Source organism: Brassica oleracea, chromosome C4 (genome assembly GCF_000695525.1).
Source record: "Brassica oleracea var. oleracea cultivar TO1000 chromosome C4, BOL, whole genome shotgun sequence".
Lineage (NCBI taxonomy): Eukaryota > Viridiplantae > Streptophyta > Magnoliopsida > Brassicales > Brassicaceae > Brassica > Brassica oleracea.
The window spans coordinates 37,727,367-37,743,470 of NC_027751.1; the positions used below are offsets into that span (position 1 = coordinate 37,727,367).

At 34.4% G+C, this 16,104-nt stretch overlaps 3 protein-coding genes across 3 annotated transcripts; all 3 read left to right on the top strand.

Moving 5' to 3' along the window:
- The first annotated feature begins 451 nt into the window (after nt 1-451).
- Nucleotides 452-2,710, top strand: LOC106342719 (heterogeneous nuclear ribonucleoprotein 1). The gene is made up of 6 exons (XM_013781733.1): nt 452-693; nt 992-1,032; nt 1,140-1,303; nt 1,398-1,500; nt 1,598-1,767; nt 1,870-2,710. The coding sequence occupies exons 1-6, from the start codon at nt 569-571 to the stop codon at nt 2,530-2,532; spliced, it is 1,266 nt and encodes a 421-aa protein (XP_013637187.1). The 5' UTR covers nt 452-568; the 3' UTR covers nt 2,533-2,710.
- Nucleotides 2,711-2,884: 174 nt separating this feature from the next.
- Nucleotides 2,885-3,839, top strand: LOC106342720. The gene is made up of 3 exons (XM_013781734.1): nt 2,885-3,144; nt 3,226-3,357; nt 3,527-3,839. Exons 1-3 carry the CDS (start codon nt 3,106-3,108, stop codon nt 3,704-3,706), a joined length of 351 nt encoding a protein of 116 aa, XP_013637188.1. The 5' UTR covers nt 2,885-3,105; the 3' UTR covers nt 3,707-3,839.
- Nucleotides 3,840-4,781: 942 nt separating this feature from the next.
- Nucleotides 4,782-7,332, top strand: LOC106340184 (altered inheritance of mitochondria protein 32). The gene is made up of 5 exons (XM_013779049.1): nt 4,782-5,080; nt 5,159-5,232; nt 6,175-6,480; nt 6,564-6,647; nt 6,782-7,332. The coding sequence occupies exons 1-5, from the start codon at nt 4,847-4,849 to the stop codon at nt 7,074-7,076; spliced, it is 993 nt and encodes a 330-aa protein (XP_013634503.1). The 5' UTR covers nt 4,782-4,846; the 3' UTR covers nt 7,077-7,332.
- Nucleotides 7,333-16,104: the final 8,772 nt, after the last annotated feature.

Below are 16,104 nucleotides of genomic sequence, written 5' to 3' on the forward strand. Positions count from 1 at the left end.
ATTATCGTTGGAAATTCATCTAGAAATTGCTTATCAGGAATTTGTTGGGATGTTCCGACGGTTATTCTTCCGACGAGATAATTCAAACGGTTGACTTCTTCCGAAAGGCTAATTTCCTATGGATTCAAAACGGATTTTCTGTTGGAAATTGCATGTTTTTTTTTGCAGTGCTTGCATCTTACAATCTACAAAGAAAAATACATTTTCTGGCATCGAACTTTGGAGCTGGTGGAAAATCTTTCTCATGTTTAGCGCTAGGTCATAGTACTTCCACATCCTAATAATTTTAATTAGTTAGAACTATTTTGTTTAGCGAGAAGAAAAGAAATTTGAGAGGAATTTTTCTTTTTTTGTTCTTGAATTGTTAAAGTACAATCCAACGGTTAAGATTCATCCATTATAAATTAAAAACACGGGATCCAGTGCTACGCGGAGTATAATAAGTATTGTCCTCCTCTCCTCTAAAGGATTCTAGGGCTCGCTTACTGCGCTACACGGCTTTTAGGCGGCTGCCTCTTCTTTCTTCTTCACCCCGAAGGTCCTTAGAGTTTCGATTTTTTTCTCGGCCATGGACCCTTATGCAACGGAAACAGTCGTGGATGAGGAGAACCACGAAGTGAAACCATCCGAAGATGCTGAGGACGATGACGACAAATCTCAGCCTCAATCTGGTGGTGGCATCGATAGTGCAGGGTAAGTTTTTCTCCAAAAGATTCTAGATTCAACAGTAAGGGTTCGAATTGAGATAGAGAAAAAGAAATTAGCATCGTATTGTTTTCGATTCTTCTGTTACAAAAATTCGTGATAGGGAAATAGAAAAGTTTGCAACTTTATATGGATACTCTTACTGATTGGTGAAATTAGGGTTAAGTTCTTCGTTTTACCCTTAGAGAAATCTGAAATCTGGAGTGGAGAAGGATTGAGTTTAGTCCTCCTCTTATACTTAGCGAATTAGTCTACTTATACGGTGTTTTTTTTTTGGAATTTGTAGAAAGATATTTGTTGGAGGTTTAGCCAGGGAGACAACTTCAGGTTAGCTCTTTGTGTCTGGTTGCCACTTTGTTAAGAAGAGGTTAGCTCTCTCTTTATTGTCTTCAAGTTCAATGCTTTATTCGGATTCTTTTTATCTGTTTATGCAGCTGAGTTCGTCAAGCATTTTGAGAAGTACGGAGAGATTACAGATTCTGTGATTATGAAGGATAGGAAAACTGGACAGCCCCGAGGGTTTGGGTTTGTTACTTATGCTGATTCCTCTGTGGTCGACAAACTTATCCAGGACAATCACATTATAAACGGGAAGCAGGTTAGTATGGAGCTAACAAGCTTAAGTGTGTGTTCTTAAGTTTTGTCTTACAGTGAAATAACGTTTCCTTCTTCTTTTTTTTTTGGCTCTTCAGGTTGAGATTAAGCGGACGATACCGAGAGGATCCATGAGCTCCTCCAACGAGATCAAAACCAAGAAGATATTTGTTGGTGGAATCCCTTCAACTGTTGATGATGGTAAGAGCCCAGTCTTTTCTTGCTTATTGATTTCTCTCATATGATTTTCATTTCATGATCTATGAAGTAACTCATCTGGTGATTGGGGTTTGTGTAGATGAGTTCAAGGAGTTCTTTATGCAATTTGGAGAGCTCAAGGAACACCAGATTATGCGTGATCACGCAACTGGAAGATCGCGTGGGTTTGGGTTTGTTACATATGAAAGTGAAGACATGGTTGATCTTCTCTTGGCAAAAGGAAACAGAATCGAGCTCTCTGGGACCCAGGTAAAGGAGTAGTCTTTACAAATATTGTTGAGATTCTAAGGCTTTTGTAGCTAAACAGAACACTCACATCTCCCTCTTACATTGTTGTATTGTCTTATACAGGTTGAGATAAAGAAGGCAGAGCCGAAGAAACCAAACTCGGTAACAACCCCTTCAAGGCGGTTTGGTGACTCACGCTCTAACTTTGGCGGAGGCTATGGAGACGGTTATGGTGGAGGACCTGGCGGTGGATATGGTGGTCCAGATGGTCCTTACAAATCTGGTGGCGGCTATGGAGGTGGCCGGTCTGGTGACTATGGAGGGTACGGAGGAGAGTTTGGCGGGTATGGTGGCGGTGGATATGGTGGTGGTGTTGGACCTTATAGAGGAGGAGAGCCTCCACTTGGGTACTCTGGTCGTTATGGAGGAGGAGGCGGTGGTGGTTACAACAGAGGTGGTTACGGCATGGGAGGTGGAGGAGGAGGAGGGTACGGTGGTGGACCTGGAGATATGTATGGTGGGCCGTACGGTGAGCCAGCAGGTGGTTATGGTGGACCAAGTGGGAGTTATGGAAGTGGATACGGTAGTGGTGGGTATGGTGGAGGAGGCTATAGAGGCAGCAGTGGTGGGTATGACATGGGTGGTACTGGAGTTGGAGGCGGAGGAGGTTACCCTGGTGGTGGCGGAGGAAGTGGAGGAGGCTCGTTCTATGGTGGTGCAGGAGGAGGAGGAAGTAGAGGAGGATATGGAGGAGGTTCGGGACGGTACCATCCTTATGGAAGGTAGAAAGTTCCATAAAGCTTTCAATCTTCTTCTTGTCTTGTTTGTTTCTGTCATGTATGGTTATCAAGAATGATAGCTAGAGAGTAATACTGTATGGTGAGAGAGGAGGCTTATAGGGTTTGATTCCCAGAGATTAGTTTAATTACATTTATAGATAATCGCCAGAATATTTTTTTTTTTTGCGTAGAACACAGGTCTTTGTGGGCAACTAGATTTAGCTTTGTATCATGGCTTTCGAGTTTTGATTCCAACCTTACCAGTTAGATTGTATTGTTGCATTTTTTTTATCATGAACCTTCCAAGTCAGTCCGAAGGTTTGATTGTGGTCTACTTCTCCCAAAGTGAGAACCACAAATTTGACCAAAAAATATCTGCCTCGATTGTTTGATTCTTCTCTTTTTTCGTGTTCCATTTTCACGATTCAGACAAAACTTAAGTTTTTTTTCTCCGCCGGAAATTTCACCAAGGCGATCTCTTTTCATCATTGTTTTGACTGCTGCCCCCTCTATCGTTTCCTAATCTCTTTTTCAATTCAATATTTTATATTTTCTGGGTCTGAGAATCCGACATCTGGAGATGGCAACACTTGCATCGAACATTGTCTTCATCGGAAAAGTAGCGATTTATAGAGCGAATTTCATGGCAAAATAAACTTCTGTTTATCTTTCTGATCGTTAGGGCTTTTGGAAATTGCAGGTAGAGAGGAGGAGGAGGTTGAAGATAGATTGCAGAAAGAAAGAGAAAGGAAGAGATCAAAGCATTTCTCCTTATAAAGTCATTGAAATTACTCCTCCCCCTAAGTCTCTCGGCGTTCGCTGCCTTCCTCACGTCAGTCCCAAATCCTTTCATCTTCTTCCTTTAACTTCATTTTCTCGAGAAAATTCCAGAAGAAAACTAAACACCCTTATCAACAACTCCATTACACTAAAAATTTCTTCGAATTGATTTGGTTTCATCTAGCTGATTTTGATTGTAAAAAAAGCTGTGATGTTTGCAGAATCTTCAGTGCGGAGAGAACGTGATGATCGAAGGTCAAACGTACACAATCTCGGCGGTGACTCATCGGTATCAGCTGCGTAAAGGTAAGTACGAGCCTAGTGAAAGACGCCTTGATGTTCTCTCCGCTGCTAGATACGTCTTAAACCTTTATTTCGACAATCTGCTCCAAAATTCTTGACCTCCCTTTTTCTTAGAATTCCTTGTCCCACAACATTAATGTAATAAAGAACCTGTACGATGATGATGGATACTTGTCATAATGAATGATAGAATGTATTGTTCATGCTATCAATATCTTAAGAGTTAATGCCTTGATAAGACATTTGACTGATGCATCCAGATGTACAAACGAACAGGGCCTAGATCTTAATTACGAACAGGGCCTAGATCTTATTTAGGAGCTACAGTTACAAGAATCGTCAAGAGCTTTGTCAAAGAGACAATGAATTAATCTCTCGCCTCTTGAATCTAACTCTCTCTCCTAGTGTTTGTTTCTTATATAGATCCAGAGTAAACTGATACATTTTAAAACCAAGTGTAGCATGAACAATTAAACCAAACTGATTTGAACCCGGTTTAGCTAAACATCAGATGATGTTTGTCACACTTTGATCAACACAAATCATGAGTAAATTTGTCAACCTTAGAGATTAATTGTATACTGGCAATAGTTTAGGTCCGTGCACGATTCCATCCGGTAATCCGAACAAGTCCAAAAATTTTTATTTCTGCTCTGCCAGTGGTGAAGACAACTAATAAATTAATTAAATTAATAGCATACAATTGAAACGTTCGCCAAAATTTGTCATTGAAAATTTTGAAAGGTCGATTGACGATTTCATCGTAAATTATACAATTACGAAATGTATGTAGCCAATAATTTATGCCAAATCCAAATATGTTAAAAGTTTTTAATCTTGAAACTCTTTAATCTTTGTAAACTGTAACTATGATTTAATTATATTATCACCAGTGGTATAAAATTGATGTTTACGCTCACATCACCAACCATTAGCTTGCAAGAAAATGAATATAATAAGTGTGATACAGTTGACCAACGTGGCATAACTTAACTAAAGCAACTGGCTGTTACTAAATAATTAGAGTGACGAACGAGTCGCTTTGCACGATTCCGTCTTTTAGGTAGAGTTTACATCACCAACCTGTTATATCACAAAATACGGGACCCACACTCGTGTGTGTGCCTCGAGACGTGTTCGAACTATCGAATATTAGACGTTGAAGTTGCACTGCGTGCGTCCTCCATTTTCGAATCTGCTTCTTCTTCAATCCCCCTTTCTCTCTCCCTCTTTGACAGATGACGACTGTTGAGAATATGAGCTCAGTTCCGGCGTCGGAAGACACGGAGTTCGGGTTTAAGCGGCCGGAGATGTACAGCACCAACATCGCTAACTCCATCACCTCGTACGGTCGCCATGTTTTCGTTCTCTACAAGACTCCTGAAGCTTGGATCTCACACGTCGAGGAGGAAGGTTTGCCTCAGAGGTTCGCTACGTTGCTCAAGGATCGCAAATCTGATCTCCTTGTTCAGGTAATACAAACGTTAGCTATTTTGTTAATATCCAGTGTCTTAGTCTGACCTTTTTTGGGCGTATTGATATGTTTGTAGACTAAGCTGAATGTATGCGAAGGTGGTGGATCTGATGGAGATGTGTTGATTTTTCCTGATATGGTTAGATACAAGTGAGTTCCCTCTTCTAGTTTTTTTTTTTTAATTCTAAGCGTAAATCTGTTTTGGGAAAGACTGTTGACTAGAACATTGACTGATTCTGAAAGAGTGGAGATTGCTAATTTTGGAATTACTTACTACATTCGATTATAGATTTTCTATGCATCGATGTTCGGATACCGTTTGAGTTTGGATCGAGTTTTCAGATTCAGCCTCCTAGACTTTATTCGGGTTTTATATAGATTTAGATTGAGTTTGGTTAATAGTATTTCGAGTCCGCGTTAGTTTTATAACTATGTATAAGATTCATTTCTAATCCGAACTCATTAAAGATTCGACTAATAATACTTTGGGTTCAAGTATTTTTAGATATCATATAAAATTTGAGGTACTCAATAAAGTTTCAAATACTTGTATCCTGTACTAATTCCGATTTAAATATATTTTTGGTTTTTTTTTTTTTTTTGAAATTCTGGATAATACCCACAACCCATATAGAGCTACATTTAGATATTTTTATAGATTGGAGGGTGACGATTCAATTTTTTCAGTTCGGATTCGGTTCGATGTAAGGTTTGACTACAAATGGCGCGACCTACTTCATGTACAGCTTAGTTACTAAGATCATCCGCAACCGTGATACCCGGTTAAGAATCCTTAGAATTTTTTTTTTTTTTATTATTATTATTTTTTTCAGCTGAAAAAAAAAGGAAGATAACCAATGGCGGGCCGCCACCTAACAGCGGGGCCCGCAAACAGTTACAATACTCCAAACGAATTGATAAAGATACGAAGAGACCAATCCTTAATATATTGCGGGACCCATCAAGTTTTTTTACTATTTTTTACCTAGGTTTTGGAGCTAAAAAATTGGCAAGAGGCTCCTGTGCGGGTGCTCTAAACCTGAGTCTCTAATCTTGACGCTAATTATGTGTGTTGATTTTATGATCTACAAGGGGGATTAAGGATACGGAAGTGGAAAGTTTCTTTGAAGATGTGCTTGTGAATGGGAAGCCATGGAGATCTGGGAGAGAGGAAAAGATATCTGGAACGTTTGTGTTCGTGTGTACTCATGCTAGTCGAGACAAGAGGTGTGGTGTTTGTGGACCGGTCATCTTAGAGAGGTTCGTGCAGGAGATTGGCTCCCGTGGACTATCAGACCAAATCTCTCTCAAGCGATGCTCTCACGTTGGACAGCACAAGTATGCTGGTAATATAATCATCTTCAGTCCTGATTCTGCTGGAAAAATTTCTGGAAATTGGTAAGTAAGTGTTTGGCTAACAAAATGTAATAGTAGGCTTATGCATCATTGGATAAACGTTCTGTTTACTTTAAATTGATCAGGTATGGGTATGTAACTCCTGATGATGTACCTGATTTGCTTGACCAGCATATTGCAAAAGGAGAAATCATTCAAAGGATTTGGAGGTTTGGGTCTTAAACTCTTGCTTTGTAGTTTGTGCACGTCTCTTTCAGGATTGTTTTTGTTATGGTGTTGTAGGTTTAATTTACCATTCAGTTATTCAGACTACACTAAACTCAAGTAACTTGTTCTGTTTCAGGGGACAAATGGGCTTAGCTGAAGGTGTAGCTGAGAAAGAGCATGAACAGAGAGTGGTGCCCAACGGTAACCCTGTAGTTGAGAATTTCACAGGAGGGTGTTGCCAAGGAGCAAACGGCAGTGTTTCGTGTTGCCAAAACGAAAACCCAAAGCCAGAGCCAGTCAAGAAAGAAGGAAAGTGCGCCATATGGTTCCAGCCTCTTGACAAAGAAGAGATGTATCTTGGAGCAGCCGTGGTTGGAGCCGTTGCAACTATAGCCATGATTGGTTACACCTTTTTCAAGAGGTCAGGATAAAGAACAACCTAACCTTACGCTTCTTACTTGGCTATTTGATTCAAACAGAAGTTTTGTTTATGTTCTTTATCTGTCACTTCATACCATTTAAGAAACATACAAACCTTTTTGGTTTCTGGGAAGTTTTTTTTAATTCTCTTCTTTTATGTAGTTTTCATTATCTTCCACGTTGTGTTTGTGGTTGCGCTGGTTTGGTGAAAATCTTCTTGATGAGCCATATTGTATCTGAATGATATCTTTTTTTATACGGGGCAACTTCTTGGGACTTAACAAAACTTTGATTTGGTTTAATGGTCTGGTTCGTTTTTGTTTGAGTTTGATTTGGTTCGTCATGGAACCCGGTTATTGTCGATCGATTGTATCGTATAATTCTTTTTTTTTGGTCGGCGATTGTACCGTATAATTCATGTCGAAAATTCTGCAACTCTTATGGATATAAATTAAGAAAAGGACAAAAAGTTTAATACTAAAGCTAAAACGAAAGTAGGGGAAAAAACCAAGAACATTGATATTCAGAAAAAGCAATAAAATATAGAAATTATTAAGAAGTATAAGAAACACGTATTTTGGAAAACCTCTAACTCAAAGTATGTAACTAATCGATATAAATTATGAAAGAAAAAATGTTTAATACTAAAGTAAATACCGAAATTAGAAAAAATGTTATCTATTAATTTTAGAATCCTAATTTTATATACCGATAAAAAATTGTCATTTAAATTTGAAATGGACCCATCTATTATAGGATATATCTTAAAAAGGCTGAATCATTATATTTATAACATGTAATCTAATTAATAATCGAACTAGATGATAATCCGGACAGATGCGTATGGTGAATTTTTATAATAATTTTTATTTATTAAATAGTTTTAACATTTTGCAACACTACAATCTTTATCGATTATAAAATGACGAATACAAATGTTGGTCTCTTAAATATATCATCGTTGTTAAAAAGTTAACGTATTACATCTCATTTTAATTATTTTTAAGACTTCATATGCACAAAAAGAAATTAAGTTTTGCTGCTGACACAAATCACCAAAACCAAATAGGCAACATCGATTGTACAATGACGAAAGAAGATTAGGTTTTCTACTCTCGATTTGTTTACTATTGACTCTCCATAAGTGATTTCATTTTCTACATCTATAAAATTGTGCTTTCGTTCTCGTCTTTATTTCATTGATATGAGTTAAATTTTTTTTCTTTAACTTCTTCTATGAATTCAGTGAATTAAATAAGTGTCAATTTAAAAAATGGACATCTGTAAAAATTAGTTTCACTCCAGATACATATCTAAGAATCAAAATTTTGAAAAAAAATCACCGGCAAACTATATTAACAGGTTAATGTTCAAATCTAACATATCAAGCTGTTATAGAATATAAGTGCAGACTCAAAATATAAATGCCTGTCTAGTATATATTCACCAGCTCGGTCTAAAAATCATCTAATTTTAAAACAACAAAACAAATTACTTATTTCACCATTTTGGGTAATATCTGAATCCGAACGGGTAATATCCGAACCCAAATGGATATCCGAAGATAACCAAACATAAGTATACTTAACTATATATTTCTAGTTTATTTCTCTCATTTTATTCAAAATATTTATATTAATGGTGCGCATTGTTCTAAATTAGATAATATACATATAATTATGAACACAATAATTTGCTACTCACTTAAAATACATATCAAGCTCTTTTTTTCTTGCATTAACAAAAATTGCATCTAAAATTTCAAAACAACAACTAAATTAGCGTCTTTCTATTTTTAAAATTTTATCTCCAAACCTATTAATAGTTTAATCAATTTAAAATTAGAAAACCAGTTAAGTTAAAATATATTTTAAATACAAAAACTTAAACAATGAATAATTTATTTATTTTTTCTTCAAAATTTAAATTTTCGAACCCGACCCAAAATATCCGAACCCGAACATAAAATACCCGAACCCGAATCGAAGTATAGAAATACCCGAATGGGTTCTATACTTTTATATTAAAATACCCGATACGAACCTGAACATATATTCGAATACCCCCTACGATATATGATCATTTGTATCTTGCTTGAAAAAAAAAAAAAGCTAAACCACTGATCACAAAATTTTCAGTGTGGAACTTTTACCTTTTTTAGTAATTTATAATCGTTTTTAAAAATTCAAAATATAACATATAAATAAAATCTAATTTTTTTTATTATATGCTTAATGTGATTGTTTAATTTCTTTTAATAGTATAAAATTAAACAAAAGAGAGAAAAGTTGGAAAAAATGTTATCGAATATGTATTATTCATAATGCTTAATTATCATATATATGTTAACCATATTAGGTAATTCTGTATCTTTTATTTAACGAAAGAAAAAATATTATTTTGTACTACTAAACTAATTTGATTGTTAGTTTAATAAAAACTATAATATAGGTTTATATGGACCAACTTATTTTTTAACAGTTATAAAAATCATTTTTGTGATGACACGTAGCTACGAAAACATGTAGTAATGCTCGAGGATTAATACCGAGGATTAATACATAGGTGATACTAGCAAAACACTTGAATCATTTATTTTATCGATTCTAACCAAATGGTCACATGGGCCATTCGTTTGAGAAGTTATATAATTCACATTATTACAGACAAATAATTTTCCTTCGTTAAGCTTCCACATTATTTGATTCACTTTTTTTACTTGGTCAAATAAATAACTATATATACTTGGTGGTCAATTTTAACTATATTAGACATTATATATATTTCATTTAGAAGAATAAAATTTGTTGTTTGTATATTATATATGATCATATCAAAATATGTAAATTAATTCAGAAAACATGAAATATATAATATAATATAATACAATTTACGAAAAATTGCCTACCAACCACAATTGATTATAAAAATATATAATATATCTTATTTATAATTTCTAATGATATTTGCAATATAGCTAACGAATATCTAACAAAATCCTATGTTAAAGAATATTCATCCTAGATTTTGATAACAACCTATTTTATAACAAATCTAAGTAATAATTCAATAATCAACCACTTTTGTAAATAATGATAGAAATAAATAGTTTCTTAAAATATACATATATATATATCAGACCAAATTATTGTTTATCATACAAGAATAATGAGAAAATCTCACAACTTCTAGAATATACCGTTGAGATATTAGAATACTTTAGAGTATTATTTCTAACTAAAACAATAAATTCTTACATTAAATCTATTTTTTTTTACAAATCAAGTAGTTTGATAAATGTTTCATCAAGTAAAAATTAAATATAATTTATGGTTATGTATACAGAGAAGATTGATGACTTAGAAACATCAAAACAAATGGTAAGCAACCTAGAACTCAATATTTTAAGATCTACCAATTTACAAAAGTCATGAAAAAGTCATCTAATTTATCATTTAAAAAAAAAAATCCAAATAATACAAAAAGGCCATTGGCATATTAAACATTTTAATCTCCTTTGTTATTAAAATTTTATTTATATAAATAAATAAATAATATTTTTCGCGTTAAAACGCGGGTTGTATTCTAGTTAACATTAAGAAAAAGAAATAACAAATATAGAAATTATTCGAAAGAAAGAAATGTGTATTTGAAAATTATCTTACTCTAAAGCATATAAATCAAGAAAAGGCAAAAATATTTATATAAATTGTTAAAAAAGACAAGAACACAGAATTGTAGGAAAAAGCTTAAGTAAAACAATGGATGAAAATGAAGTATTGAAAGTTACAAATACTAGGTGCACAAAAAAAAGTTACAAATACTCAAGCTGGTATGAGTAAATAACAAAACATTTACTAAGAACATCTCCAATGGTTCATTTTATTTTCACTATAAAATAGAGTAACTCTTTAATAGAATTGAGTTATACTCTAATGGTATTCTATTTTATAGTAAAAAATAGAGTGATAAACAAGAAAAAAACAACTTACTCCATATATAGAGTAAATCTATTTTTTACTCTATTATAGAATAAAAATAGAGTACCACTGGAGTACTTTTACTCTAAAGTCTATTTTTTAAAGTAGAAAATAGAATGAAGTCAGAGATCTCCTAACAAACCGAAAGATATAATTAATATAATAACACACATTCTTAGGTTCAAATTGATGCAATCACAAATGGGGACATTGACAAGAATAAGACAAAAACAAGTTCATAGATTCGAGTATGTTCATGACTCTAACATTACTCAATCAAAAACAGTAGACGGTTCTTATCTATGAAACTGACCAAAATAGCAAAAGAAACAGAAGGTGAAATTATGCGAATTAAAAGAAAAAATGCTTACAAGAGATTTGTAACATGGCGAGTAGTACTGTCAAGCATGGATCCCATAGAGCGGCTCAGGTAATGCAGTCAAGCGTGAATCTTCATACGGCAGGTAGAATTGTCGGCTGTAAAATCGTCTGTAATATTTCTCATAGTTGTAATAGCATAATTATCCGACGTTAAAAAAAAATAGCAAAAGAAACAGAAGGTAAGTAGCAGATAACAAAAATCTATATTATAATAATTGAGTTTTTGCTCACTCCTTAGCGTGCCACGTCAGCGTTTTGTGGGCCCTACTTTTAAAAAGTGTGAAAAAGTGTCAAGTTCATGGCTCGAACCCGAGTTATTGAGATATAAACACCAATATTTATACCACTAAGCTAAATGATACTTTGTACATTGATGGTCGAACCTAATATATATTTATGAAGGTCGGAAGCCTTTGCTTCTTCGGCTTCCTCTGAGGGTCGGGCCTACAAGTGTATTATGGGTTTCATTTTTAATTGAGATTCATCACGTTATATGAAAAAATCTCAAGTTTGCAACAATTATAGTTTTTCCATATTGTAAATTGTTGTCGTTTAACATGAGTTTGAGTTTTTTTCATCATTATCTCAAACAAGTCTGAGCTACAGAGTTGCGCCGTTTGTCTGTTCGTAATCTATTTTTTCACCGGTGAACTCTTCATGTCCCCATCTTAAATCGCTTGATCATAAATGTTCCTGATTTGTAACTCCTCTAGAAACCCTCTATATGATTCTCATCTTTGATGAACCTAATTATGCACCTCCACAAAACTCATTGATTCCTCTTAGCTTTAACCATCTTCTAGAAAATATTTCTCCCTGCCTTTCCAGTTCCTCAAACCGGCGTCCCGGCGTCTGTCACTCAACCTTCGAGTGTCTCCGTCTTGGTCGTAGTAGTCAGAGCATAGCCTCTGGCTTCCTCCACTTCTGGGATTTCCTGAACTTCAAGCAAGACATGCAGTTTGTGGGAACCACGGTTCTCTTACATGATGAAAAGGTAAGTTAATCTTTAATCTATCACACTTATTTAACATAAATTATTTAATTGATTTCCTGATTTTTTGTTGAATAATATTATTTGCAGATTCCGTGATTCATGGGTTTACTCCCGTCGGGCGTGCTAATCATTACATGCCATCTTTGAAAGCAGATTCCATTGTGAAAGTCGATCGTTTTGAGATTTCTATGTGCTCAAGCATGTACAAGATAACTGATCATCCATTCCTCATTCGTTTCATCTCACTAACCATTATTGATGAAGTCATCATGGGTGCTCCTAAGATCAATCTCCTGTAAAGATTAGACTGTTCGAAATCTCCAAGTGATTGCGAACACAACCTAGAACTCCCAGGTATATTATCATATTGCATCTGGGTTTATATTATGTTTTTATATCATAACTGATATTTAAACTCGCAGATGTGGTTGGGCAAATCCGTTCTGTCCAGGGCTCTGACCTCTCCAAAGAAACAAGTCGAGTCGTTATTCGTCTCCTCATTGATCCGTAAGAAACAATCAACACATAATTCTCTTTATATTACTGTCTATATTGTGCTAACATCAATAATCAAAAATATTTTCTACTCAAGATTTGTGGTCGTATATTCATCTCCCTTACTTATCAATATAATTTTACACAAATCTTTATTTTACAGCTTAAAAGAAACCACAATAACCCAAAACAATCAAAACACCAAAAACTAGAATCACAAAAAAGACGAATCATTAATGATCACCTCTCTTTTTGTCTAATCTTACAAATAAACTTCAAAACAAATACACCAAACCAATCAACTCAACTAAAACTCAACGGCACATACATTGAGCCAGCTAAACAAATACAAACTACAGGACCAACTATTTAACAATTTACAAACTTACTTTCACAGATGCTTACGAAGACGACAGCCAAGATCAGTGAAATTACCTAAACAAAAAAGCATAGTAAGTTACAAACTCTAATAAATACAACTAACAATGATTTTTGTTTACATATTACACATCAAATAAAAGAGAAACAAACACAGTCACACCAACAAATACAAGAGACAATCCCAACAAATACAAAGGAGGCAACAACATCTCCACCTGCACTCCTCTTGTCTTATGAAAATAGCTTACATGCTCAATGTCAACAGGCCAATGATATTGTCTTCTTATGAGAAATACATATATTCGTTTTAAGACTCAAATACTAATTGTCACTCATTTTATAGTTATTTCTACAAGTCTTCATGTATTTGTTTTAAAGGTCCGGTAAAATCAACAAGTTTAAAAATAAAAAAAAACATATAACCAACATAATAAGAATAAAAAAGTATTACTTAATACACACAAATTACACAACTAAATTGGAAAAAAAATATTCAGAAACAAAAGGTACTCTCAACAACCTTAATATAATTTATGTAATCTTAACAATACAAATAACAAATTAAAAAGACAAATAAACAATAAGTCTCAATGATACAGCAAGCAACACCACGAACTATATCAATCACATGACTGATACAGTTTAGTCCTTCATGAGTGGAGAACAGTGCATACACAGTTCATTATCACAACTCTATCCCTATAACAATAAAAAAACTTGAAAACAATGATCAACCCAAAACGTAAAATTCACATTTACAATAACCCTAACAAATATTGAGATGAAACAAGAACTCTGTCCACAACTCCGCGCTTGCGCAGAGGCAATGCCCCTAGTATATTATAAATAGAGACTATAGCAATTCAGCACTTGATACAAGCAATCATAAGAAAGAGACATGAGATGTTGGACGTAGGTTTCATCCCATTCCTGATTTAGTTCAAGAATCCGGCCCAATATCCCAACAGTTTATTAAAAAAGACAATAAATTTAAGAAGAACGAAGGTCTAAGTACCAACCTGACTAGTTAACTCTGGAAGATAAGTTCAAAGAAATAGTTGTTGAAAGTGTAAACAATGAATCACCGATGAAGATAATTGTTGACAAAAGGCATACTAATAATACTGCAAGATATATTCTCATTCATGCACATTCACTAATAGAGGCTTCGTGCCCTCACAATTCGCTTCTTGTTGGTTTGGTATTAATTAACGTAGATGATTGATGAGAAGTCGAGTCAACTCATGACCCACCTCAAGGCACAGAAAGAGACAATACAAGCTATGTAATAACAAGTACTAGCTTAAGATCTGCGTAATTGTGCGAGATAAATGTTATATATAAAAATAATTTTTATCTATTATTATTTATTTGTATTAAGTTACGTATTATATATATAATTAAATTAGACTAAACACATAAATCAAAACAATACATCATGTTTATTTACGATACTTTTTAATAAACAAATCAAAAAATCATTTTATTTATTTTATATAGTATATAACTAAATTTTAATGACATTGACATAGATATATAATATATTTTAATATAAATACTTATTATTGAGAATTCATACTCATGTGATAAATACAAAATTTATAATGTGTGATTTTTTGAATGCAAATTTCAAAATTTTAATATTAATATTTCAATACTTTTTCAATACAAATTTAGAAATTATCATATTTAAGTATTTTTCTATATTATATAATTTAATTTTAAACTATATTAATATATAATATGAATGTCTAGTAAATGTTTACTAGACATTCATATTCATAAGATTTATGATCATTTGTATCTTGTTATTACCAAAAAAAGTTAAACCATTGATCACTGTTATAAATCATATTGTGGATGTCCATAACCGGCCCGGTTCATAACAGGCCCGGTTCATAACCGGCACAATGCTAGAGAGAGAGAGAGTCGACCATGAGGAGAGAGAGAGAGAGAGAGAGAGAATCGGCATCTTGCATTTTCCTTATTAGATTATGATTTGTACTCTTTCCATATTTGTATTTCATTTCTTTAGTCTTTCCATTATTCTATGACGGTGTAATTCTCTATATATAAATGGCTCCTTCTGTTTATGAATAATACAGAAACATAGATTCTATTCTCTAGTTTCACAACACGTTATCAGCATGATTACGCTCTAAACCCTAAGCTAAATTCCGAACCCTAAAACCATCCCGGCGATAAACCCTAAACCCGACGACGAACCCTAATCTGATTGAGAACATAAAACCCCATACTCAAGGCGTTCCCGATCTCAGCATGCGACCTCAGTCCGTTCCTCAGCTCGCGACTTCAACCTGTTCGCGAGACACGATCTCAGCCTGCTCGACGCGACCCGATACCGTTCGATAGCCAACACGTTCACGACCCGATAGCTGCTTGATCCCGTTCGCGACTCGTCTCAGCTTCAATCCGTTCGCGACAGACAGCAACCCGTTCGTGACCCGACAGCAACGATCAGCTCGCGTTCTTCTCTATTCGGTGGTCCATTCAACCCGACTTGAGGTTTAGGTAAAACTAAAACCTAAGAACCAAACCCTAAGGCAATAGATCCAATCCCTAATAACCTAAATTGAATCTTATTGCTTGATTAAAATCGAAACCCTAATTCCCTAAAGCCTAGCCGCATGCATACCATGCAAACCCTAATCAAAATTTGATTTGATTGTTTATGTGATCGAATGTTTTGAATCTGATTATCATCACATAGAACCGATTGCTAGGATTGATTAATCTCATACTTGAATTTGGTTGATTGAATTGATGAACTAATTGAATGTTATCTTG